Source organism: Lingula anatina, chromosome 2 (genome assembly GCF_051362555.1).
Source record: "Lingula anatina isolate TDL-2025a chromosome 2, LinAna3.0, whole genome shotgun sequence".
NCBI classification, from domain to species: Eukaryota; Metazoa; Brachiopoda; class Lingulata; order Lingulida; family Lingulidae; genus Lingula; species Lingula anatina.
The window spans coordinates 42,624,066-42,651,003 of NC_141768.1; the positions used below are offsets into that span (position 1 = coordinate 42,624,066).

Below are 26,938 nucleotides of genomic sequence, written 5' to 3' on the forward strand. Positions count from 1 at the left end.
CTATGTGTTTTGTAATTTTTTAGGGAGAGGAGGGTCAGAATTGTGTATGATATAGGTGTTACGTTATTACCCCATCACTTTTTTATCTCTTTCCAGTTACGCGTCCAAGCCTTTGACGATGGCTATCCATTTAACTACAATGAGACAACAGTGACACTCACCATACCCCAGCAGGCCCCTGTGTGGCAGACGACAGTTATCACTAGAAATATCTCCAGATCCCTTGGTCCAGGAAGTACTGTGATCACACTGGACGGATATGTTACTGACCCAGATGGGGTGAGTTATGCAGGACTGAGACAGTGGAGAGTGATTGAGTGAGATTTCTTGAAGATAGTAACTTGTAAAATTTTAACGGGTGCAAGAAATTGACATTAACTTTAACCAGCTTCAGCAACAGAATTCTGTTGATTCTCGGCACCTCACTCTCTCTTCTGACTTTCCCTCTTCATTGTCGCAGACAATATCATTGGTGCCATTGTTTTGAAACGGGGAAATATGCAGTGTTGTTGTTTGATATATATGTACATCTGCAACATATTGTTTCAATCAACTTGATTACTTAAAAAAAGAAAACCTTTCAGTTCAATTTGTAGATATATATCCTCATTAAGTATAATTTTTCAATTTTTTACATTTTTTGCAAAATATGCAAATTTGAGTTATGTTTTTGCCATGGCAGATGGCTAGTACGAGCCTGGATATCATGGTTACTTCAAATTCATTTTCACCCTTCATTATCAGGATCACCTAACCTACACTCCAGAAGATGGCAGCACTCCTGGTGCCTATTCCTACTTCCTGCTCAGACAGGATAACGGAAAAATCATTGTTACTGGACTGTTGAGCCAGGCACCTTCATCAACATATCGGGTAAGAAATTGGGCAGGAAAAATACTGGGGTCTGTTTAACAAAAAGAATTTTATCCCAAAAATTGGTCGTAACTTTTAGACTTCAATTTTAGTCTACTTTGATCCAAGATAAATCCATTTCAGTCAATTATGGGACAAAATTCATTCAAAACACCACATGTGAGCTTCAGTTTCCATAGTGCAACTGTATAATGAATGATTTATTTTTATTTTGATATTTATTCCATAAAGTTTAGAATGGCATTCCAAATTATTGCAGACTGATTTGGTACATTTGTCATCAACTAACTGTTTATGTTATATTTTCAGTTTAACATAAGAGCCACAGACAACCGCAGACCGCAGCAGTCAGCATCAGGTGTTGTTATTATCAATCTTATGGACGAAGAGAAACCGCCAGTTCAGAACATCAGCTACACCACCACCATTGATGACACCCATCCTGTCAATTCTGATGTGTTTGAATTACGAAATTCTGGGGTAAATCAGAGTTATATTTGAAACTTTTATGTTTCAGCCATGTCTTTTGGTTCCATGTGGATATCATAGAAATTCAGTAACAATTAGCAAATTGAATGATATCAGAGTTGTTATAACTTACAAATGCTGATTAGATATTTGCCATTGATGTGACCGATGTATCATTAACTAATTTATTTTTGAATTTAATGTTCAAACAAAAATGTATCTGTCTTTCTGTGAACTTCCATTTCTTTACTTTCTTTGAATATTTTTGAGGTCAGTAAGTGCAATAATGAAAGTTATGACTTTTTTGCTTAAAATTGTTGCTGTTCACACTACAGTAAGTGTGCGTCACTTCTGGCTTAATCAGTGGACTTAGACCCTGGGATAAATGGAACATTTCAGTTGTAACTTCAGCTTTGAAAGTTTAACACTTCTTTCATTATTTTGATAATTTTGAAAGTAAACTTGCATAATTGACAGTCATTTGTTCATTTTCAGAATGTCGTCCTGCGCTATGAGATGGCAGAGGAGCAGCAGCAATATCCTGCGTCCTACTTCTTCCGGGTAACCCAAGATGGCCATGTGCAAGTGAAGCAAAGTCTGCTGAATGATGTCCAGCTGTCACCCAAGTACACTGTAAGTGTTATGTTGAGGATGATGATGATGGTGATGATGATGATAATTATACCTATTACATTAATTTTGTTCTAGATATTTTAGGCAAACCATTTGTGTTGACATGCATATATTAAGTCCTCTTTTAATTTGAAAAGATCATCATGAAAGATAACTTTCAATATTCCTTAATTGGTAAATGTGTGAGATTTAGAATTAGTTTTATTTCTAAATCATCTAAGAAAAGACTTTTGATAAAAACAAAACATTTTTCTATTCAATTCATGATTCATAATATATCCAAATGTAATATGAAATTGCAATCAGAACATTTTGAATGATCCTTTGAATCTTGCAAATAAAGAAACTCTTATTATCCTATAAAATATCATATTTTCAGCTCTTGGTTGCTGGATATAATGTGGCTGAGCCTGGGTCCGGGCCTCTTGTATACATTACTCTGTATGTCAATGTGCGACGTAACCAGGCAGGACCCCAGTTTAACCGGACTGTTTACTATAGCAACATCACAGACACACACCCCATTGGAGGTTTAGTTATCATACTACAAGGCAGGGATCCTGATGGCGTAAGTTAAGACTTGCCTAGCCTAGGGGATTTTAGTAATAGCCTTTATATTGTCTCAGTCAATTTTTAAACAGATTATAAATCTTAGAGAAAATGAGTCTTTGTTTCAATTTGCCATTATGGAAAAGTAAGAGGAAAAGCAACTTTCTGTTTTCATTCAAAAAACAATTGGTTGTATTAAGTTGAATTTTATAGCACATTGTTATTTGTATTTTATAGCTCACATGATGATGAATCAATATAATGATTTCTCCGTACAGAAAAACTGTCAAAAACATTTCTCTAAAACAAATGAAAGCGAAGGTAATAATATTATACATAGGTTTGAATGTGGGTAGTCACATATTGGCATCTGTATATCTAGTTATATGTACTCATTACAGGGCTCCATAACATATAATCTGGTTGGAGATGAAAATGCCAAGGCACACTTCTTTGTCCACCCAACCACGGGAGAAATTATTCTGATCAAGTCTCTGGCAGATGTGACCACTTCATACTTTTATGTGAGTTCTTATATCTTAATGCCTTACCAACTTGAAGAACTTTTATTCTGTGTTTTTCCTGTTTTTACAATTGAACTGCTGAAGTTTTTCATATTATAAATATTGTTATTATTGTGGATATGTGTACAGTACTGTCCATAGTACAAAGCAAATAAATTTAAGCAAAAAAGGCTGTTTAAGGATGATTAAAGAACACACCACATTTAAAGTACCATTGTTCTTTTTTATTCTTTTTTACAGTTATAAATATACCTTTATTTATTAGCCACATATTAAGGAGATTTTGCCAATCTTTCAGCTTGTGATTGAGGCTTGTGATGACGATCGTCCTAAGAAATGTGTCAATCTCACCAGTACCATTAACGTGTCACGTAATCGCAACTTGCCACAGTTTACAAATGTACCTCACACCCTCAGTAACTTCCCACCTGGCGTGAACTCGGGATATATAGTCTATAGAGTACAGGCAATATACCCCCAGGGAGTAAGTATTAATTCTGTAATGTATTAAATGTTTTATAAATAAAATAATAATTGTAATTATTTTAGCACATGATAAGTGCACTTTTTCAAAATAATTATATTATACTAAGTTATGTTAATAGCCTTTCTAATGAACAGAATATAGTGTCCAAGTTATCACAGGTAAAACAATTTATTTACTTTAGTTAATAGAAATATGTCTAAAGCAATAATTTTCATCGGGAAAATCTGAAAAGAAAAGGAAAGGGAAATAATTCTCCTGGGTTCAAGTGTGCTCACTACAAAAAAATGTTGATTTACTTTAATATGAAGATATCTAAATGATGACAATAGTCTGTTTAGAAAGGTCATATTCATCAAGGTGCAAAAACTTTCAGGGAGATCTTGAGTACCAGCTAGTAGGAGAGGGTCCAGCCACACAGTACTTCAGAATAAACCAAACAACTGGAGAGATTATTGTCAGACGTCCCCTGGATAGAGATATCTCTATGTATATTGTAAGTATTGTAAAATAACCATTTTTGTTGTCTATTGTGTAATTCAGTTGTGTTCAAGGTCCTTTGAGGAAAGGTTGAGTCAGAAATGCCATGCCTCATATTTGGAAAAACATGTTTGGTCTCTTTGGGAACATTTTTTTTATCATTGTACTGGCAGTGTTTTGATAGAAATATCTTAACTAAATATTAGTCATTGTTTGTCTCTGTTGAAACTATGCACACTTTGGTTGTGGATACAATAGATTTACATGTAGCTTTGTTCACAAAAGTCATATTTAAGCTTGGGTGACATGTTTTATAAATATATCATCAATATTATTTATATAAATGTGCTTCATTTCCAGCTTAAAGTGCTTGCTAGGGTCATAGATCAACCACAGCTAAGCACAACTGGCACAGTGACACTGTTTGTAAACACCAATACCAAAGCCCCGCAGTTCAACCCTAGTGTTATTATGGTTCCGATTGATCCAGATCAGCAAGTAAATACACCATTCCGCACAGTGACTGCCACTGATGAAGATGGCGTAAGTATATGATCTCTTTCTCACTTTTATCTTAAATTTGATTGTAGCAGCTAAAATTTATTTTCACTTTGTATGTGAAAAAGCTCATGCTTAAAAGAATATTGCTAGTAGGTGAAAAAAAAGTTGTCAGGTGTATTTTACTCACAAAAGTCAAAGAGGTATAGAATGTTATACATGTATAAAGAAATACATTGTGTTTGCAACTTTGAGCTAAGATGATTCTCTGTTTATTTAGGATGAGTTGACCTACAGTCTGATAATGGTGATCCCTGAATACTCCAGCCAGTGGTTCAGGATTGACCCAAATACTGGAGCAATATCTCTTACAAATTCTGTGGAATATGACAACTCCACCCGCTATACTGTAAGTTTGATAACTGAAGTAATCTCTCTGTTCCATTGTCATAATTTTACAGACACATTTTGAAAAGAATAAAGTAATTGTTAAATTGGACTTTTAAGTGACATCATGGTACAAATATGACAGTGTGTCCTTTGAATTTGTGAGACTCTCATCTTAAAATGAGATATAAAATATGTTTGTGAGGGTTGGTGTAAATGTTTGCAAAATGTATACTGAGACATTCATTTTAGTGATTTTTCTGTCATTTTGCTTTACTAACATTTAATTACCATAAACCATGTGAGAATGTTCAAATAACCTTTTTCATTTGTTTTCAATAGTTGGTTGTCCAAGCAGCTGATGGCGGCTACCCCCGCCCTCAGTTTGGCTATGCCACAGTGCATGTGCTTGTTGACAGGATAGGTGGAATCAGTGTGTCTTCATTCACTGCCAATATATCTGAGTCACACCCAGTGGGAGGATTTGTCAAAGTGATCACCGCTACTGGCTCTGGACTCAGAGTGAGTACCCACCTTTTGATGTGTAGATTAGTTATCCAGTCATATTTTGTATAATGAAAATTTTAAAATCTGTCACATGATGAACAATTTAATCTAGTTAATGCTGTTTTTTCTCCCTCGCAAAGACTTAATTCAGCCAGTCTTTTGAGAATGCAGATGGAGTTATTCTCAGTCTTTACTCACTGTATTCATACTCTTAAGCACATGACTGTTAATAAATTGAATTTTTTTCTTGCAGGGTTCTCCAAGGTTCCGTATTACAGGAGTCTACCCAGCTCCACATTTCTTCTCCATTGTAGAAGACACTGGGGTGATCAGGGTGCACAGGTCATTGAGGGAAGACAGCCTGCAGCTGCCAGCTTTTATTGTAAGTGTATTAGGTGTAAAGATTGCAGTTGTGCCAAGAGTGTGTTGGATGTGACAAGTGCTGGATGGTGTGCTGAAGTGTGTTAGGTGTGAAGATAGGGGTTGTGCCAGGAATGTGTTGGATGTGACAGGTACTAGATGCCATACACTTCTTTGCATTTATTCTGCATGAAGTAAGTGGAACTTACAGTGGAATAGGCCTGCCAGAATGTGACAGCCTTTTGGAAGATTCAATAGTGTCACTGTAGAGGAAATAGTGTCTCTATGTTACTCTTGAAATTGTACCAGACTTGATCGCACGCTGGATCATTTCTTGCCCATGATTCATTATAAGATTAAAATGCATGACTTGACACTATTTTCTGTTTTATTTTTTATCCCTATTATTTAATTTATAAAGAACCAATACTTATTGTTCACAAACCATTTTTTTTTCACAGGTGAGAGTGGAGGTCTATGACTCTCTTTACCCAGAGAACAAAGCCTCAGCCACTGGTGTCATCAATGTAATGCGGAACCCAACTGGACCCAGGTTCACACCACCCACTTACAACGTGAACCTGACTGATATCTCTCCAGGGGGGATGCTCATACAGGTCTATGCTACTGATGAGGATGGGGTGAGGACAACATTATGTATAATATCCACTCACACACAAGATTTTTACAATAATGATGTTTTCTTAATTGAAATGATTAAAAGAATGCACAGTATTCTTTCTAAAGAATTCTGGTTGAACTTTTAGCCCAATTTCATGTCAATATTAATTCATATGGAAAATCATAATATTTATTCTTGAACATAACACAACACAGAGTTATAAAGTATTTTTGAATTGTTAAATGTCTGACAGTGTATAAATTTTGGTATTTGGTTAAGCTGGATATTGGATCAAACAAACATTAATATTTATTTGTTTTGTCTTGTTAGGATGACCTGAGATATACAATAGAGAGTGCTAATGATGATGGCCTCAACTTGTTCCACATTACCCCAGACGATGGAGTGATCTACATGAGGAAACCTGTCAGTGAAGCACAAAAGGATGAGTATACTGTAAGTTTGTTGATGAAATGAAATACTGAATACTATAAAAATGACAACAAAATGCTGTTAGATGTACAAAAACTAGAGCTGTGTTACCAAGACATAAATCAACAAAAATTTTGAAGTGAGAGTAATCTTAACTATAAAACACCACTGTCTATAAAGTACGGTAACTGTAACTCTAAATGCTTCCTTCATTTCACTTCTATAACAATAAATTAATGCACTATGTATTATTATGATATTGAAAACTGAAAACAACAAAATGACCAAAACACAACACTTTAACTGTAACATATTATTAGAGCATTAAAATAAGTGCAAGGGAACACTGAAACTCCTACATGTACACATTATATAATAGTCAGTGTGAAGTCGGATGCAGACAGACATTTTCTGTTCTAGTTGGTGGTAATGGCTAAAGATGGACGTGGTAAAAATGCCACAGCGCTGGTCTACATCAATGTGGTGGGAGACAGCCTTCCGTTCTTTGAAAACTTACCAGAAACTATCGATATCCCTGACACCCGGGCTGTAAAATCCACCATCTTCACAGCTCTTGGAAGAGATAATACTTTGTCTGTAAGTAGCCAACAGGTGTTAGGCCATAAGATTTTTTAATGCTCAAGAGATGGGTTCATTTCCATTTCCCTTTGAAAGTTTATTTTCAAAAAGAGGTTATGTCAATGAAATGAAATTTTTGAAAAAAAAAATGTGTTTAACGTGTTAATTTACTTTACTTGAAATTGTTAGAAAATTATGTCCCAAACAGTATTCATAGGGTATTTTGTAACTTGCTTTGGCTGAAGATATATGTTCAAAGTTAAATTCTGAATAAAAATTATGGTTATTTTTTAGGGTAACCTTGTCTATACAGTGGTTGGTAACTTTCCCGCTGAGTTGTACTTTGAAGTAGGGAACAACAGCCGGGGAGAAGGCGAGGTGAAAATAAGAAGAGATTTGAGATCAGACAACTATGGAACCAGAGTATACACAGTACGTACCAATTTTTATTATTATTAATCATAGTTCTCCAGTTTCTACAGAGCTTTGCTATGTTGAATAAAGTAACGGTGCTCCCAGAACATTGTCAGAATAAAGAGGGCAGAGTGCTGAACAAACACTGCAAAAAGGTGTGACACCAATTTCTGTGCAACATTGCCATACCTGACACAATAAATTGTATTATTTATTTATTTATTTATTTATTATTCTATATTGACTTGCATATTTTTTGTTATTTTCTAGGTTGAGCTAACAGTCCATGATTCTGCAGTGCCAGGCAGGAAAGGGCGTGGAGAGCTGATAGTGAGGGTGAATCGCCTGTCCAACCCCAATCCACCGAGGTTTGAGAGGAACTCCTACAACTACACGATATCTGACACATATAGTGTTGGATTGAGTCTACCTCCTCCTCGTATCAGAGCAACAGATCCAGAAAATGTAAGCCAACATTTTTATGTAATTTCTACCTTACCTGAACAATTATTATTTTAGAATTATCTTCTTTCCACCACACCAAAAACATATGACTCCAACTTAAATTGGGTAAAAACCTGTCCATACCAAATGTCACATTCTTCATATTTGAAACCAGGTTAAAGCAGGGCTAAATACCTTTAAATCATTGATAAGCAATGATAATTAAGTTTTATTTATCACTTTGCTATACCTTTGCTTGGTGTTCAGTACACTTTGGCATTTTACTGTAACTGTTTCCTTCTAAATATGTAGACAACTTCTGATGAAAATGTAAGTAAATCAAGTGCTTCTTGATACATTGATAACACCATATTTTGTAATTCATTTTATTTATCACATTATTGCACCCGTACATTACAATTAACCATTGACATGCAACATTCTTCTGTCTTACATACTCAAGGTTTGTTCACAACATTACTAGATAAAACATCACCATTTTTGCTTCAAGTTTATTGTCCAAATGGAGTGGGCAACAGGAGCACAATATAGCTTTAATTTTTGTGCAGTCTTGATGTGTAGTATTTTATTAACTTAAAAGTAAATAAGGCAGTTGCTCCATCACTTCACATAGCTTTTCAAGCTGCTTTTTAACATAATGGGTATGCTCTATTTCCAGTGTCTTGCTTTAAGCAGCATCAAACCTGCATATGTTTTATTTATTCATTTATTTATTTATTGTGAATTTCATTGTAACAGAAAATGATATAAAATATGTAAGATGCTCCAGCAGTGTCTCAGCTAACATATAAATATTGCTATATTCTAGGATACGGTGTCATACAGCATTGTGGAGACTGCTGATGGTAACTCGGTATCTGAGTACTTCTTTGTCAATCCAAATACAGCAGACATCAAAGTAATTAAAAATCTAACTACAGCCTCTGATGTCTACACTGTAAGTTGTTTTTGTTTTTGTTTTGCCTTTGTGATTATGTTTAGAAACTTTGAAATTCTTTTGCTGAGGGTTTCCTTTGCCAGACATAATTGGTCTTGTTTACTTGAGTGTTATAAAGCAACAGAAAATTCATTTTTATTTGTCCATTACAGTTTTAAGTCACCCCACACTTCAAGCATATTCTGCAATTTGATCTAGAAGACTTACTTGAGATTGATTTCGTGCAACAGACAAAAATCCATTTGGACAAAAATGTATGTGGCCAAAATTATGTGAATAATCCAAAAAGAGACTGAAAACTACTGTACATCTTATTTTCAGTTCATAATTGAGGCAGCAGACTCTGGTATACCAGTAGCCAAGAGTCAGGCCTATGTAACAGTGAACATTGAAAGACGTGCAAACAGAGCTCCAGTTTTCTTGCCACCTTACGCTGCCAATGTCAGCCAGAACTTCCACCTCAGTGACTCATTCTTCAGAGTGTTGGTTTCAGATCGATCTGTTGTAAGTTGACATAAATTAAGATATAAGTATACTTTCACCAGTATAAAAAGTAAGGTTCAGGTTCAAATAAAAAGATGTGATATATAGATTTAGTACAGCACTTAGTAATACATGTATGCCAAGCATGTTTCCAAGTTCAAAACTTATATTAAATTCTCATATAGTGTTTGTAAGCATCTTTTATTATACATAACAGTATAACAACACTGTCACATTTTATATGAAACATCTTGCATTTAATTACTATCAATATATTAATATTATCAATATAAATATTTTTATCTCAAAAAAATATTGCAATTCACCCATTATCAAAGCCTTAGCTTTAATTATAATAATTTCCATAATTTCTACAAATTCTTTTGTTAATTTCTAGGCACCAATAAATCTAGATATAGTTGGTGAGGCTCCAGCTCCGGATTTATTCAGGGTCAACAGTGATACTGGTAAACTGTATATCAAGTCTTTAGATCTCGCCTCTCAGGTCAACTTGGTTTACTATGTAAGTATCTTGGAGATCAGTAAAAATTTTGGAATTAAAAAATAAAACATATGCACACTCTGGACGCTTAGGGTTGGGAAGAGTTAAAAAGTTGGTTCAAATCTGTACCTATACACCCGATCTTCAGTTTGCCACTAGTTATTTAAAAAGTACAGCCCGAAACGAACATACTATTTATGTTAGTTTTCCAGTTAAATGTTTACTTAAAGAGTAAGTAATTTGAATCTATTACTGGACTAACATTTGTCTATTTGAGTATGTTGCATCTCCCTCTCAAAGCTCCACCTGGTCTACTGAGAATACAGGTGAACTATTTTCAGTTTTGGTAACTATGTGATCTGTGTGAAAGATCACCCTGAAACCCCCATCCCCCCTGTTTGTTAAGGCCTGGTTTTAATTTTCATTTTCAGCTGGACATTGAGGCATACTATACAGACAGCCCAGAATATAAAACCAGACAGCTCTACACAGTGAATGTCAATAGAAATCCCCATAAACCATACTTCCCATCACAATTAAACATTGTTCAGCTGAAGGAGAACCATCAGCTTGGGGTTCCTATTACTATAAACGGTCAGGACAGATTGGTGGCCAAGGACTTGGATGGGGTAAGTTAATGATTTTGAAGCCAGTGACCTTTGGTCAGGTAAACCATGTTTTAATTTGCATACCAAAGTAAAAAGTTTTATTTGCAGGAAGATTAAAAAGAGTCTGATGCTGCAATAGCACATGACAAACTGTGAACAGGTTTCAACCAAAGCATGCTCTTAAGCAGGCCAAACAGACATCTTCCAGTGATTGCGTTGGTCAAAAGAATGACTAGCAAGTAATAGGCCACCTGGCCAAATGATACAGTATATAGTTATAGAGAGATGGGCTTTGGACAACAGATGACCTTTGTCTAAGAAGCTTAAGAGCCAGAGAGTCTGTTTTTCTGTGTGCAATCAACCATTACCTTACATGGATTTGTGACTGATGCTGTTAAGCAATTTCTGTAAGATTTGTCCTCAATTTCACACATGTAGCATTGCAAGTAGTACATAATTTAAAAATTACTTGATTTGTAGATGGAAACAGACGATTCAGTTATTAAGTGTAATAGAAAAATTTAAATAAGAAAAAATAACTGCATACAATAATTTTTTATTATCATTAAAGTTATTGTTATCCATATATATTATTTTTGTTCTGTTTTCTTTCAGGACAATTTGTATTTTGAATTTGTTGGAAATAGTGACTTCTTCTTCATCAATCCACGCACAGGCCAGATTTCATTAAAGAAAACTCTCCTTGGAACTACTCAAAATAACCACGTGGTAGTATATTGAAATAACCTATTTTTACTGCTTCCTTTTGTTAAAAAATCACTTTCTGTATTTGGAATGTAGCTAGTATGATCCAGTTAACTACTTGTTGTAGCATCAATATGTATAGTTGATATATTATTGGGTAAAGAAACTATAGAAATATTAGACTGTATGGCAGTGTGTTAGTAGTATACCATTGTGTTACATTGACCTTACATAACATATGACACATGTCATTCATGTCAACAGTTGAATGTGAGTGTGACAGACGATGGCCAGCCACCAGAGTCTGCAGAAGTCGAAGTCCAAGTAGAAGTGGTCAGAGGTCTACAGCCATACTTTGAGCAGCAGTTCTACAATGTTACCATAGATGACACAGCTGAGGATGGCACTGTGGTGCTACCTAGTCTTGTTTCCAGGAGTAACAGTGTCCAGGTTAGTGAGCCAATCAGAATCTTTGATATGTTCTTTCCTCACGCAATTAAAAGTGGATTAAAATGAGATATTAAAGGGGATAATGTCTCCTTTTTGAAAAGTTGTAGGTTGATTCTTAGAAGATAAGTATACATGTTTTGAATATTATTTTCTTTTTTTGCCCCTTTGGTACTGGAGAAAAACCTTCAGGTGGTCTTTCAGCTTCAGTACAAGATCAGTGCTTTTCTTCTAATAATTTTTTCTAGAGCACAGGATCATTTGTAAGATATATTGAGGCACCATTTTTCTGTATCAACTTTCATACAAAAACGGCCTTTTTTTTTACAGGACAGAATCATTATCTGGCCAGTTGGCACACCACGTGCCATGTTCTACTTCAATTTCAATGAAACGCGCTATGAGAACACTGGTGGAGATGCACATTACTTAGAGGGCAATATATACCTTCAGGCTAGTGTAGCAAGAGATACAAGGCCAAACCCTTACCAAGTAGGTACTCCAGATACTCTAGCAACTACAAATTACAAACTTCTTTTTTGTTTTTTCCCTGGCAACGATGTTGATGCACTCCTGCAGTCTGCCTGTCTGTCTGTCTTCTCTTGGACATAATCTCATCATTCTACCATTTCTGATCAGTTTTAACGAAACTTAAAAATAGTGAATACTTTATGTGTAATAGTGCAACTGAGAATCATTTTCTTGGTCTTAAAAATAAGTATTATGCAGCTTTGACCTGACTTGGTTGAACTACATTCTGTCATAGCCAAAAAAAGCATGCCTTGGTGTAGATTTCATGTTCTAGAAGTTAGTATTTTTAAATTCTTAGAACATGCCATCTTCTTACCATATTACTACCTGTTTCCAGCTAATCTTGGTCACATACGACCAAGCATACACTGATACCAAGAATACTGCCACAGTTCAGATTAATGTTAACCGTAACAGTGGCAACGTGTACTTCAACCCCAGTTTGTACCCTGTAGAGGTAGAGGACACTACACCAATTGGAGCAGCACTAGTACAAGTCAAGGCCACTGATGAGGATGGGGTGAGTACTGAACAGTGAATGTAAAAATGAATGGCAATGTCCTTTTTAAGGGGGAGAAAGTAGACAACAAATAAGGTTGTAGCAAAATACTGCTGGTAGAGGTAAAAATCTCTGACAGAAATGGATATATTAGAACATTAGGGGCATGAGCTGCTGACAACCAAAATTAGTGGATTTGAGAAAAAAAACAACTGCAATTACACCTAGGACTTAACAAAGAACCTTAGATATACTGTATTTACTATGAATTTTGGTTGAGCATTTTAGCAGTAGACCAAGAACTCTGTAAAAGTTGAACTGAATCCAGCTGCAGAAATGAAACAGATAATAATGTGGCTGCTATGATAGTTTCACCAGCTGTGATTTTAGGTGTCGCATAATATATTTGGTGTCATGGAGTTCTTATACCAAATAATTTTCTGCACCAAAAAGTATCGAATAATTTTCTCTTCTCTTTTCTTAATGATGCACAATAATTTTCATGATCTCCTGTTGCTATTGTAGGATCCTATCACATACAGTATATTAAGTGGAGGACAATTCTTCATACACCCTACAACTGGATGGATCTACACAACTGGACAACTCTCAGACTCAGACTATTATGTAAGAAAAATATATCTTATTTTCTCAACTTGGAAAATTTTTAATTAAATGATTAATGAAATGATTTTCTGAAGAAATTGCAGAAATTAACAATACTGTCAGAAGTTAATGTGAATTAAAATGATATCATACATGTTGAGTAATATCATGTTTGTATGTTTAAAGGAACATTTAAGCAAATTATTGACTTGTTATTGGATGATAATTTTGATATATTTCTAGCTATGATGTTTGTTAGGTGCCTGAGTAAAGTGATTTGGAAGTCTGACAGATACATACATACATATATGCCCAAACACGGTATAATTTCACCGTCATCCTTGTTTGTACAAACTAAAAATTTGATTATTTTAATTTCACTTATTAAAGAGTGTATGTGGAGGTAACAGGCAGCATTTCTTTTTACCTGTAGCTCAACGTACAAGCCAGTGACAGAGGAAACCCTGAGAAGACAGACAATGCTACAGTCCACATCCATGTTGTCTTTGACACTGATCTGCCGGTTGTCACCCTGCCACCTGGTGTGGATGTAGAAGTGACTTGGCCCAGGAATAGGGGCATTATTAATGTCACTGCTACTGATGCCAATCTTAGGGTATTACTGTGTTTTCCTTTAATATTGTGAAATGATTAGTGATACAGTAACTACTTATTATGATCTGCAATTAGTGGTCAGATCCATTAAGGTAGAAGATATGTGTTTTAGAAAAACTAGATTTATTTTATAAATTATACAAAATTGTAAAATTATACAAGTATATACGTAACTGCTGCAAATGGATACATATGTCAGTGAAATATTTTCTCCTGTTTGTATCTCTTGAAAATTAATTTCTGTTGTTACATTTCAGGGTGAGCTGGTGTATGAATTGGTAGGGGATCACACATCAATGCAGTTCTTTGGAATCAATAATGAAACTGGTCAAATTTACCTAAAGAGGTCCCTGCTAGAAGACCCTGCACTTAATACACAGTACTTTGTAAGTGTAATTCATGTTTTAATTCCATAATTTAGCAGCTTGTAAACTGATACTACATGTAAATAAGTTGAAATAAGTTCATTTGATTGGCAAACTATTTTTCCATGAACAGAAAATTACTTGTGACTTTTGACCGATGGACATGGAAACTTATCCAATAAGTAATAGTTTGTTTGTGGAAAAAACATAAAAGACCTTGTAATACTAAATAACTGATAATATATTCTCTTATTACCAGTGGTCCTGTTTGGTTTTGTATGCATTACATAAATAGCCATATTAATTTATTTATTGTATGAAACTCAATGCCGTGCCTTTTTCAGTATTATAAACCATGTAATTTGTGTGTCATTAATTAAAAGAAAATTTTCTTTTTAGTTGACGGTCCGTGTGTATGACACTGCTTTCCCCGAGAACTCAAGAGAGGCTTTGACTATATTCAGAGTCAATAGAAATCCTGGATATCCCATATTTATCGGGGACTATGACAAGACTATTGCTGAAGACTATGGATGGGGTGTAGTAGTCAATGTGACTGCAGTCGATGCTGAGAGGGTAAGTTGTAATGATCTGATAGATATTTTACTATCAATTATATTATTAATATTATTAATTATAATAATTTTTAGTTTTTAATTTGTTGAGAAATTACCATGATTTTAATACTGTGCACTTTTTATGTTCTTCAGCAAAAGATGGAGTATGAATTGATAGGCAACCAGAGAGCAATGCAGTACTTCTATATCAACAAAGATACTGGGGCAGTGCATATTAAGAGACCTCTGCCAGCTGGCAGGAATGAGACATTTTATGTAATTATCTTCCACTCATGTTTTATTAATTTGAACAGAAACTTGATATTTTAAATGTTAAGCAATTTGAATATTGATAAGTGATATTTTGATTATTTAAACAAATTGGTTATAACATCTTTGTCCAAGGTATTTTGGTTGCTAATTTGCAATTGATATAAGTTAAATGCAATTTGGCCTCTGTCTATTTCTGACCTTTACTGTTCTAGCTAACTGTCAGGGCCACAGACAATGGAAAGCCTCCCAACTCAGAGGAGACCACTTTCACTATCCAAGTAGTGGGCACAAGCACTGGATTGCCTGTCTTTGAAAATACTCCCTATATTGTCAATGTCTCTGAAAACAGACCTACTGACAGTTTGGTATTTGACCAAGTGCTGGCAAGGCTGCCCTCTGGTGTAAGATTCAGTTGTTTTACACATTGGATTGATAGAAAAATTAAATAAATAAACATCCCAAACTTTTCATGATATTCAGTGATATGTCACTTCATGTTTTACAACTTGGCAGTGCCTCTGGCACAAAACTTTTGACTCTATATATGTTGTGACAGAACCACATAATTATTTAGAATGATTTAGTTTAAACTTTTATTTCAAACCTGACATACGTTTTACTCCTCTTCTTCAGTCTCAGGGAAGAGTACAGTATGAGCTGGCAGAGTATGGACAGTTCTTCCGCATCCAAAAAGACACTGGGTTTATATACCTGACAAACTCACTGAGAGATGGGAACCTGGATGTGTATAGAGTAAGACTAATATTACAGAAGGACTTTTTACACACGTTTTATATAATGCTTTTTGTTTTCCAATTTGTGAAGGGCAACATTGAACATTTTAATTGGTTAATTGTGGGATTAGTGTCTTATCCAATATACATAATGTAACTTAGTGAAATAAATAGATTAACCAATTCAGTAGATATTTATGGTAGGATCATATTATTTAATGCCATCAGTAATCATCATTTTTGAAAGTAATTTTTTTTTTTTTGTTAGATATTGGATGCAGGGGTGGATCCAAAGATATTTTCTGGCATTCTTCCAAATTATCTTTGTTTATCCATCCTTCATTTTTGACCGTCTTCCAACAGAAAATATTAGATACCCATCAATGTAAACATGAAAATCTGACCGTCTTCCGGAACACCCAGAAGACACCCTAAATCTGCCCCTGGGATGTGAAGATATGTTTTTCTTGTCCATTTTAGCAAAGAATAGCAGCCTACAGCAGTCTGCGCCCAGATGTAAAGGCGTACACTGATGTTGTCTTCTATGTGTCTCGTAATGAGAATCCTCCTGTGCCGGAATACAACTACATAGTAGTGAACATCACAGATTATCATCAACTGGGTGCTAGGATTGTTACTTTGACAGCTACAGATAAAGATAATGTATGCACCTGGGTGAAAGAGTTTACATTTGTTTATTTATACTCAAGTATTTTGCATATGCTTTTTTAACAAAGTTAAGGAATAATAATGTGATGCATAATCAATTTTTATACTTAAGTTATCATTAAGGTAGCAGGGATGCAGATTTTCCTGCTTTTAATGTTGTAATGAAACTTTTGTTAGGAAAGTTGCTGGATTTTCAGAATTGGGGCAGTTTCACTGTAGGTTACAGAGGTCTCTGATCTTCAATATGACATTTGGTCTCGATAAAAAGCTACTCTAATTGTACACTTGTGGGTAGCCTTACATCTAAGACGTTAAGAACACCTTACATTATTGCCTATGCACCTCTTTCTTCAGTTTCTTAATTTTTATGGATTCAGGATCATCTACGTTATAAGCTAACAAGTAGCAGAGATTGTCTTCAGTACTTCTACATGGATTCTGATACTGGAATGATGTCCCTACGTAGTACACTAGAGGAATCTTCACCAAGAACATTTGATGTAAGTATATTATAGTAATTGCGTGTTGACTTATAGAATATCTGCTCCAGATAGTCAAGAGAATAGTGAAATATTATGGATTGTTATTTAATATTCATTAATTGAATTCTTTTTTTGATGATATATGTGGGATTTTGGTTATTTTGTTCACTTTAAACTTTTTATTTTAAGGTTACTTGATTGAATGTATATAATGCAATTGCTCTACCTTTTATATGATATTTTTCTCTGAGTCACCAATAAAAGTACATGTAGCACATTTAACTGGCACTGATGAAAGAAATCATCAGTTGCACAGTCAAGAGATTCCAAGACTTTCAACTGCTTCATTTAAGATATATGCAGTTTCAGCAGTATAACAACTGTTTAATGTTTACACCTATGTATGGTTATAAATCTTTTTTTTTTTTTCAACAGTGCATGGTCACAATATCTGACAGAGGAGTAGGTGACAATCCAAACACAGCAGAAGTCAACATTAGGGTCAATGTGATCAAGGATGTGACACCAGAGGTCGCTAATGTCACTTTGGAGATACCAGAAGATATGGCAGTGGGGACTGTCATTGCCACTATCCAAGGCAGGAAGGACAATGTGGTTGTAAGTTGACAGTTATTTTGCATGAGAAATGGCATTTATTATGAGCGTAATCAAATCTAATGAATTTATATCCCTCAGTTTCCTTTGTTTATATGAATTTATGAGAAAAAGTTTAGCTGATAAATCTTTTCAATGATTGTAGTTATACTGTTTTATAGTTATTTTAAATTGAAATAATGCAAGATTTAAAAGTCACTGCGATGTATGCTAGAAAATGTAACAAATCTTCAAACATTCATTATAAATTAATCTTGGGAATCACTATTGAAGATGAAAATGTTTTTTTTTTCAAAGATTATTTTTTCTAATTTATGTATCGGTGTAGATAAATGATATCTTCATATATTATGTATCCAGGGCCATTTGAAGTATGAATCAGATGGAATATACCCTGCACCAACATTCTTCTCCATCAATGAGACCAGTGGGCAGATACAGATAGCCCGAAGTTTGAGAAAAGACACATTGCGACTGACTTCCTACACTGTAAGACCTGTCAAATTTTAACTTAGTTGTTATATCTTTTCATTAAATGTATCATATTAATAGCAGTTAGCTATTCAGTGGTTTCTTACAGGTATTTGAAAAATTTTGTCAATGTTTGAAATAATAGAATGGACCAGTAGAAGCTTTTTAGGGTAAATTCATGGAAAACTTTCATTTTATATGGTTGAAAAAGTATCTACTAGTGCTTATAGTTTTTTACAAACCCCACACAACAGTGAGTTGAACATGGTGTTAATGGTGTTAATGGTGTTTCCTTTTGTTTTCAGCTTGTTGTGCGCGTGTTCGACACTTCTAGTCCTTCTTCTGTGGGAGTTGCCAATGTCTATATTACTGTTACCAGAAACCCTGGGCAGGTAACTGTCTTCCCAACATCACACAGACTCACCATACAGGATACCCAGTTGGTAGGAGAGGACCTCTTTATACTGAATGGAACAGACCCCAGTGGAGTAAGTACATTTATTTATTACTTGGTTTTATAAATAGTCTGGAATGAATCTGAATGGATTCATACAAAAATAAACGAGATAAAAAAGAAAAAAATGATTGAGTAACCTATAATTAAAAAATATTGATTTATTAACATACAAACTACAGCTTTTATTACGAACCAGCAAGCCTGTAAATTTCCTTGTCTGCTGTTTGTTTTATTGGTTTATACAAAATAATGATATCTTGGTTTTAGGACAAACTGTACTGGAATATCAGTGGCAGTGAGTTGGCCAGGGAGTACTTCTGGGTGAACCCAGACACTGGCGCCATCTCTGTGAAGAAAGACCTAACACTGGATACATCAGGGACTGAAAATTATGTGGTATGTGTACAAACATCTGTACACTGTTTTTTTATATATTTGAAGACAACCTTAAGTTTACTAGTACATGGCACAAAAGAGACCAGTTTAATTTGTAGGTCTCTTATTTTGTGGATTTAAATGTATGCAGAAATCTTTAGTCTTTGCTGTTCTTCTTTAAACATGAGACTAGTTTTAGTATAAGATAGATTGCTATATATGCAAGGTAAAATATATTTAAATACCTTTATTACTGACTTTTTTAAATTTGTATTATCTGTTTTTTTGTTTGATTATAATGACTGAACAGATCGATAGTATTCTGTTCTTTCTTCAATAGGTATTAGTGTGTGCATATGACCCATATGGTAGCACTGCCTGTTCCAATATTGTTGTCCATGTGAACAGAGACAAAAATGTCCCAGAATTCCCAGGACAGCAGAATAATTTCACCGTTCCTGACAGCACCAATGAAACCACAGTCATTACCATTGTGCGGGCAAGAGATGATGACTGTCCTGTAAGAGCACAACTACAAAAAACTACCTTGTTTTACGAGTTATGCATTGATCAAAAGATTGATTTTTCTGCTTGTTTTAGCAACCTTTCTTGTTATCATACAGACTACCAGATGATATGAAATTTGAGATTCAAAGTTTTTGATTATGAAATCTGTAACTCCTACATGTTGCTTTAAAATTTTAAGAAAGGATCACTGCCTGGATTTTTTTACTGAATTTTTTTTACTGTGGTATAATTTCCATTTGCCCTATATTTTTTATTTCTTCAGGACTCTGCCCAAATCCTATATAATTTGGTTGGAGAATTCCCAGCGCCAAGTTTCTTTGAAATTGAACCCACCACAGGAGAGATTTCCTTGAAGACTGACCTTAAACTGGATGTCTCCAACACAAACCCATATGTGGTAGGTTTTATTTTCATATGAATTTCTTCAAATAATGTACAATAAAATTTTATTTGTTTATGCAGGCAATATGCAATCAAAAGTTATTTATTAATATGTATTTTGTTAATTTTTACAGATAATGTACAACCAAAAAGAGTTTTGAAAAAAGTTTTTAACTCATATAAATATGCATTTTTAGCAAATTTATAAATTTGTAAATTCACACCTATACTTATTTGAATGTGTCAATTGATATAAGAATCCCTCTCTCTCAGCAAAATTAAGGCGATGTGAGACTCTGAATAGTGTTTTGTCACAGTCAACAAAATATTAATCTGTCACACAACACGGTATCATGTTATCACACCTTCAAATATGCATTAATTTCCGTAGCATTTTGCGACACCAGGCACCATACCTGTAACAATATCACACTGTTACATTAACACATGTGCTCCTTATTTCAGCTTCGTGTTGAGGCCTACTGCAGTGCTTTCCCAGAGAACAAAGCTGTCAAAGAGTTCTATGTGTATGTGGACAGGAACAGGTATGGACCTGAGGTGCTGAACGGACCATTTTCAACAGATCTTCAGGAGTTCCAGCCACCTGGCTATGTTATTTTCACTGTGATGGGATCTGATAGAGATGGGGTAAGATTACACTTGGATATGTACACAGTTTGTATCATATAGTGTTGTAATGCAAAGATTACTACAGAGTGTAAAGTTGGTTGTATGGAGGACAGTTTCAAAAATAAACTTGGTTGGTCAGAATTTTTAGACCAGAATTTTTGTCCTTTTCAGTTTGGGATAAATCTGCAGAAGTCCTCTTATGTAAAATTGCTTTTTTTTTAATGCTGTCAGGGTGCTGTATGAGTGTGATCACTTACAAATCTGCTGCACGTTACAGTAAGAATTAGTGTAACATATTGTGCAGTACTCCAGGTTAAGATTATTGTCAGGATAGCTTGCTTTTTAAGAAAAAATTGAACAATGTTGATATTTTTAAAATGTATGTTAATTCCCTACCTGAATGAAGACAAGAAATTAAAAAGTCTCTCTTCTGTATGAAAGAAGCAAATACCATTCAAAAGAAGTACTGGTTATAATTGACAATCTGTATTTTTGTTCACATCCTACTGTTACAGTAATATAAAATTCATAATTTATTTTCCCTAGGACCAGTTGACATACAGAATTGTTGGAAACAACGATGTGAAGCACTGGTTTTACATACAGCCTGACACTGGAGAGTTACAATTGAAGTCGCCTCTGTCTGAGACCAACATTACTGATTTTAACTTCCACATCAACATCACTGACAGAGGCTCTCCAGAGAAGTTCATACTGACCCCTGTGTCTATAAAGGTCATACGAGACACTGGGCCACCCAAATTTAATGGGCCTTACAGCGCTGCAGTCAATGAAACTGTCAATATTGATACCTTTGTGATTAATGTGGCAGCTGAGGACAATGACCTAAAGGTGAGATTTTAATTCGGTTCTGTTCAGTTAATTTTTCTCTTATGAATTAATTGATAAGATTGGATTCAAAATGGAAAAAAGTAATTTGTAAATAATAATGGCAATAATGATATTAGTAAAATACAGTAGTGCAATATGGTAAATTAATTAGAAGAGGGGGGACTGATCCTCTTTGAATATTATTATAAAAAACTGTCTGGCACTAGATGGCACCCAGATGTATATCTTACATGGGACCAAGTTAATACTTGAGTAAACATAACATCAGACTGCATTTCTTGAACATTTCCATTTTTCCCCCAGGGCCGGCTGATCTATGATATTAATGGCATCAGCCCAGCACCACAGCGTTTTGTAATAAACCAGAATGGAGACATACGTGTCAAAGACAGGCTGGACAGGGACAATAATGAACAATACAGAGTGAGTGATAGTATTGTATGTCTTTATACATAGAAGTTTATTTTAAAAGGTTAAAATGGCGAATGAGGATGAACAGAAAAGCAAATGATAAGATTTCATTGAGTCAGTCGATCAGCCATTGGTGCTGTATATTCTCTGAGAATATGATATATTCTAGAGCTATACCAAAAGAAAATTTAACTGATGTAAAGCTTATTTTAAGATAGATCAGAAGCCATGTTAGTGCTGTTTGGCTCATGCTTTTTATTTCTATGTGTTATTTCAGATTGTGGTCATAGCTTATGATGAGAAGTACCCCAGCAACGTTGGCAGTGCCACAGTGACAGTGACAGTGAATCGTAATGTGTACAGACCAGAGTTCACAAGGACGGACTACTCGGCCACTGTGGATGAACACGCCCATGTGGGTCACTTGGTCACCAATGTCACAGCAATTGATGGGGATTCAGATGTAAGCAGTATAGTTACTGACAGATTATCAGGATCATTTTTAAGTTCAATTACTTATGGCTTGGTGATTTTTCTTTTATTTGTAACCAATTGGAATAAAACATTTACATATAATTTTATCGCAATTCACAATTACTGAATACCTTGCTTCGACTGATTTTTTTTCTCATTTTTTAATGGTGAAAAATATTCAATGTACTACAGCAGTTTCAAACATTACTTTTTATTTTTGCAGGGAACCTTGTATTACAATATTATTGGAAACGAAAATGCCCCAGAATACTTTTTCATCCATCCAACTTCTGGGCAAATCTTGATCAGCAAGGTTCTGTGGAAGGATGCTACTCAGGCCACCTCATATACAGTATGTAGTAATTCATTAATATATAAGATATTGTATTTGAGTATCACAGTAAAATATTAAAATATTCATTATATTTGTTACACATCAAAATGCAATTTTCTGTCACATCAGATGCACCAAATTTGTTACAATACTTACTCAGTTAATTTAAACAACACAGATGATTAATCTCCCCAACAAAATATTTTGTTGTATCATTCACAAAACATGTCATGCTGCAGTCAGTGTTCAGTATTTTACATCACACCTAGGGCCTTAGATTAAAATTAAGTCTCTGTGGCTGTTATACTTCTAAGGGTGATTTGATGGAAAGAAAAATGATTTTCTTTTATTTTACCAGGTTGTGGTTGAAGCTAAAGACCGTGGTACTCCTCAAAGGTCCAGCACGGCAGTGGTGCTTGTATCTGTCACAAGGAACCAGTATGCACCAACATTTGAGAGGGTTGCCAACCTCACCATACCTTCACACCAAGAGGTCGCCACAAAGATTTACACTATAGTTGCTAGAGATCCTGATCCAGAGGTAAGTCTATGACACTGATACTTAGTGTGGAGGGAGAAGGAGGAAGGGTTAACACTAATTTTTTCTCTTACTTTAATATATCATCTGCACTATCGCATTACCACCAGTCCCACACAAAATACCAGTAATACTGAGGAAAAATGAAGTCCCTAAGGGTTATAGTGAAGATTCTTACAGTCTGACAATATTCTCTCTTTATATATGCAAATAAAAAGAACAAATTTGTTCATTTGTTTCTTTTTTTTACCAGGGTCCTAACAGTGTGATCAGATACAGTGTAGTAGGCCAGCACAATGACACCTTCCAGATTGGTCCTGATTCTGGTGTTCTTTCTCTCCGGAGGTCTATTGTCAGGGACACCAGAGAGCTCTACATTGTAAGTAAATATGGGTGTGGCGGTGGTTAAATGTTGTATTTATATATTAGCACAAACATATAGCATTATTTGACATAACATGGCCATATTACTGTTTTCTACCTGCGAGGCATGGTTCATTATGTGACCTTGATCACACACCTGATACATTTGGTCTATTTAGAAACCATTTTCTTTTCTATTTTCATGACACATGAGATGATGAAAAAACCTGTTTTGACACCTATTTCCTGTTAACATTTATAATGGATATACCATCAAACACCTGTTCTATTCCAGGTCACAGTGAGAGCCACAGATGGTGGCAGACCAGTGCCTAAATACAGAGATGTCAACATCTGGATCAGGGTGGTTCAGAACACCACAGTACCGAGGTTCACCCAGAGCGAGTACAGAGCCAATGTCTCCGAGTTGGCGCCACTCAACCAGTTTGTGGTCCAAGTAGAGGTCATAAGAAATGGACTGGCACTACTGGTAGGGTATACATTCTTATATATCCACACTTCATCAATTCTGGCGTAAACTGTGAAAATTACCTTGTAGCCTTTCACAGGTGCAAAATGAATAGGGCATACTACATCCAAAACTGTTGACAAAATTACGCTTTATAACCTTGTTTTTGAGTTAAAAGTTTTCAGCTTGCCTGGAAACAGGCAAATTCCTTTTGTAATAGTAAAAATAATCATCTATATGAGCTTGAAAACTGATTTGTACATGGCAGTTTTTTAAAGGTTTCGAATTGCTTTTTACTTGGTTGTAAAGGGCAAATTGCTGAGATTTTCAGGATTTTTTTCTTTGAAAAGGGCATTGCATGTTGTTTATGGTTGGTCATCTTTTAGGTTTTGGCATATTTTATTGTGTGCTTTCCTTACAGGGTGAACTCAGACATGATTTGATTGGCTCCGGTGCAGAGCATTTCCGCATCAATCGTGACACAGGCGCCATCTACCTTGCCACCAATCTGAAACAAATTACAGACGTCAACACATTCAGTGTATGTTTGTAGAGAATTTGTCTGCTGTATTTGCAGAATTGTTGTTATTTAGTACAGATAAAGGATTAAGTGAATTATTTCAAACAATATGTTATACTGGTATGCTTTTGTTTTACTCTGGAAAAGTAACTTAAAGTACCATGCACATGAGAAATTTGAATTAAACCATATGGTGGACAGATATGTAAAATGTAGATAATTTAATAGAGAATGTAAGTTAATCTTATATTTGCCATCTTTTATAATTGTAGTTGACAGTGGATGCCTACGACACAAGAAATGCTGAATATGGTCGTAGCTCTGTTCCAGTGTACATCCGAGTGCTAAGAGTGGCAGAACCAATCCGCTTCCTGTACTCTGCCTTTGCCATCAACATCACCGAAACACAGGAGAGAATTGTGCCAATACAGAGAGTCACTGCTACTGATCCAAAGGGAGTAAGTTGCATTGATAGCATGACAGAAAATACAGTGAAAGGAGTGAAAAACACTATGTTGAGCTTAATACACAGTCATGTCACTTCAGAGTTTAACCCAAAGGCATTATTTCCAACCTTATACAATTGTACAATCACATATTCGATCCTTATTCAATATCAATGGTTCATGATCATCTGCACTGTTTGGGAATACAAAGTTTTACTAATACAGTGTTGAAAGATTTACAACTAAAATGCATTACGTGATTGGGTGCCATACTTGTAGATTTTATATTTTACAAAAATTGAAAGGTAGTAAAATATGAGTGTCTCTTTTTCTTTTAATAGGGTCAGTTGACATATTCCATTGATACAGAGGCATCAACCAGGACATCTCCACAACCCATCACACACTGGTTTTATATCCATCCAACAGAGGGAGACCTGTCAGTAGCCAGCTATCTCACAGGGGACCCAGAGAAAAGAACAGAGTATAAAGTATGTTCTATAAACAGAGTATAAACTTCAGCTGAAAAATGGAAAGTGTATGGGAAGAGATATGCAGTAGTTGTGTATCATTGTAAAGTCCAGTATTTAAAGCATTTTGATATGATAAGAATTGCTTTTTCTTCCCTTTCAGAATTTTAAATGTTATAACACGGTCATGATACCTTGTTGTGGAATAAGCATCTGAAATCACTATGTACACGAGGAAAGCATATTGGGGCAGTTGTACTGATATCAAGATATTATGCGATGACATTTCTAAATGCAGATATGAGCACCATAACCACCCTATTCAGTGCTTTTGATATTATGATTAAATCCCATTTGCATATTTTAGTTGGTAATAAAAGCAACAGACAGAAGCATTCCTCCAAGAAGCGCAAGCACAATTGTCAACATCTACGTCAGCAGAAACATGCACGCTCCTGTATTCTCAAGGTCAACATACACTGCTAATGTGTCTGAATCAGACAGAATCAACACGGAGATTGTCACTGTCAGAGCTACTGATTTAGATGGAGTAAGTGGACATTTCACCCAGTTTTCACAAGTTTTTTTTTTCTTTTTAAAACCTTGACTAGTAGACTACATGGCAATGATGAGTTTGTCAAAGTAATATTTGTCATCAAATCAGATTTTGCAATTAAGTCCTTAAAAAATCAAAAACATATACAAATTTATTCTGTCTCCAGATACCATCATGTAGCTGATTATATTCCAGTGAACAATCCACAACATTCTTATATGATTCAGAATATAAATTTTCATAATTGGTTTTCAGGATGCAGTGAGATACAAAATGGCAGTTTCCAATGAAGTGACCTCATACTTCACGCTGGATGAGGTCTCAGGCACCATCAGCATCTTCAGGAACCTTCAGACCATCCCTGGCGACTTGCTAGAGTTCCAAGTAATTGCCACGGACAGACGAAACCCAGAGAAGACCAGCACCGCCACAGTGATCGTATACGTCAGCAGGCCCTCAGTTTTGCCAGTTTTCAGCACTGAATCCTACAATGCCACCATCTCAGAGTATGTCAGAGTGCAGACACCTGTACAGACAGTCAAAGCTGATGGACGGGTAAGAATATAGGTGTACCTCAATGGAAGATGTTTATAAATGACTTAAGTTAGTTTGATGGAATATGTGAAATGTTTATATATTTTATTTTTAGTTATTATTTATTTATTGTAACTAATTTCAGCTGTTGCAACCTCATATGACACAATGAGCATTCTCTGCTTTGTTGTCAAGTTTCTCCATTGCTCGCCTATTTTTTTCATTA

At 35.1% G+C, this 26,938-nt stretch overlaps 1 protein-coding gene across 5 annotated transcripts in view; it reads left to right on the plus strand.

The window, feature by feature from the left end:
* LOC106157571 (uncharacterized) overlaps positions 1 to 26,938 on the plus strand; it is a 112,566-nt gene that overhangs the window by 69,396 nt on the left and 16,232 nt on the right. For all 5 annotated transcript variants that reach the window (XM_087003717.1, XM_087003715.1, XM_087003718.1 and 2 more), the window contains exons 106-158: positions 97 to 279; positions 745 to 873; positions 1,183 to 1,353; positions 1,837 to 1,974; positions 2,354 to 2,542; positions 2,925 to 3,047; positions 3,346 to 3,531; positions 3,908 to 4,027; positions 4,372 to 4,554; positions 4,790 to 4,918; positions 5,239 to 5,418; positions 5,657 to 5,785; positions 6,225 to 6,404; positions 6,716 to 6,841; positions 7,238 to 7,414; positions 7,691 to 7,828; positions 8,081 to 8,275; positions 9,084 to 9,212; positions 9,534 to 9,716; positions 10,093 to 10,218; positions 10,629 to 10,826; positions 11,421 to 11,534; positions 11,775 to 11,960; positions 12,288 to 12,449; positions 12,826 to 13,008; positions 13,513 to 13,614; positions 14,027 to 14,209; positions 14,466 to 14,594; positions 14,973 to 15,149; positions 15,284 to 15,406; positions 15,616 to 15,804; positions 16,037 to 16,156; positions 16,618 to 16,800; positions 17,184 to 17,306; positions 17,724 to 17,906; positions 18,264 to 18,392; positions 18,680 to 18,862; positions 19,099 to 19,227; positions 19,547 to 19,726; positions 19,997 to 20,131; positions 20,581 to 20,763; positions 21,292 to 21,597; positions 21,901 to 22,020; positions 22,286 to 22,471; positions 22,706 to 22,834; positions 23,175 to 23,357; positions 23,608 to 23,733; positions 24,013 to 24,207; positions 24,608 to 24,727; positions 24,979 to 25,164; positions 25,494 to 25,643; positions 25,990 to 26,172; positions 26,434 to 26,733. In XM_087003717.1, the coding sequence (XP_086859843.1) occupies positions 97 to 279; positions 745 to 873; positions 1,183 to 1,353; positions 1,837 to 1,974; positions 2,354 to 2,542; positions 2,925 to 3,047; positions 3,346 to 3,531; positions 3,908 to 4,027; positions 4,372 to 4,554; positions 4,790 to 4,918; positions 5,239 to 5,418; positions 5,657 to 5,785; positions 6,225 to 6,404; positions 6,716 to 6,841; positions 7,238 to 7,414; positions 7,691 to 7,828; positions 8,081 to 8,275; positions 9,084 to 9,212; positions 9,534 to 9,716; positions 10,093 to 10,218; positions 10,629 to 10,826; positions 11,421 to 11,534; positions 11,775 to 11,960; positions 12,288 to 12,449; positions 12,826 to 13,008; positions 13,513 to 13,614; positions 14,027 to 14,209; positions 14,466 to 14,594; positions 14,973 to 15,149; positions 15,284 to 15,406; positions 15,616 to 15,804; positions 16,037 to 16,156; positions 16,618 to 16,800; positions 17,184 to 17,306; positions 17,724 to 17,906; positions 18,264 to 18,392; positions 18,680 to 18,862; positions 19,099 to 19,227; positions 19,547 to 19,726; positions 19,997 to 20,131; positions 20,581 to 20,763; positions 21,292 to 21,597; positions 21,901 to 22,020; positions 22,286 to 22,471; positions 22,706 to 22,834; positions 23,175 to 23,357; positions 23,608 to 23,733; positions 24,013 to 24,207; positions 24,608 to 24,727; positions 24,979 to 25,164; positions 25,494 to 25,643; positions 25,990 to 26,172; positions 26,434 to 26,733 (8,592 nt within the window). The remainder of the gene's footprint in view (positions 1 to 96; positions 280 to 744; positions 874 to 1,182; positions 1,354 to 1,836; positions 1,975 to 2,353; positions 2,543 to 2,924; positions 3,048 to 3,345; positions 3,532 to 3,907; positions 4,028 to 4,371; positions 4,555 to 4,789; positions 4,919 to 5,238; positions 5,419 to 5,656; positions 5,786 to 6,224; positions 6,405 to 6,715; positions 6,842 to 7,237; positions 7,415 to 7,690; positions 7,829 to 8,080; positions 8,276 to 9,083; positions 9,213 to 9,533; positions 9,717 to 10,092; positions 10,219 to 10,628; positions 10,827 to 11,420; positions 11,535 to 11,774; positions 11,961 to 12,287; positions 12,450 to 12,825; positions 13,009 to 13,512; positions 13,615 to 14,026; positions 14,210 to 14,465; positions 14,595 to 14,972; positions 15,150 to 15,283; positions 15,407 to 15,615; positions 15,805 to 16,036; positions 16,157 to 16,617; positions 16,801 to 17,183; positions 17,307 to 17,723; positions 17,907 to 18,263; positions 18,393 to 18,679; positions 18,863 to 19,098; positions 19,228 to 19,546; positions 19,727 to 19,996; positions 20,132 to 20,580; positions 20,764 to 21,291; positions 21,598 to 21,900; positions 22,021 to 22,285; positions 22,472 to 22,705; positions 22,835 to 23,174; positions 23,358 to 23,607; positions 23,734 to 24,012; positions 24,208 to 24,607; positions 24,728 to 24,978; positions 25,165 to 25,493; positions 25,644 to 25,989; positions 26,173 to 26,433; positions 26,734 to 26,938) is intronic.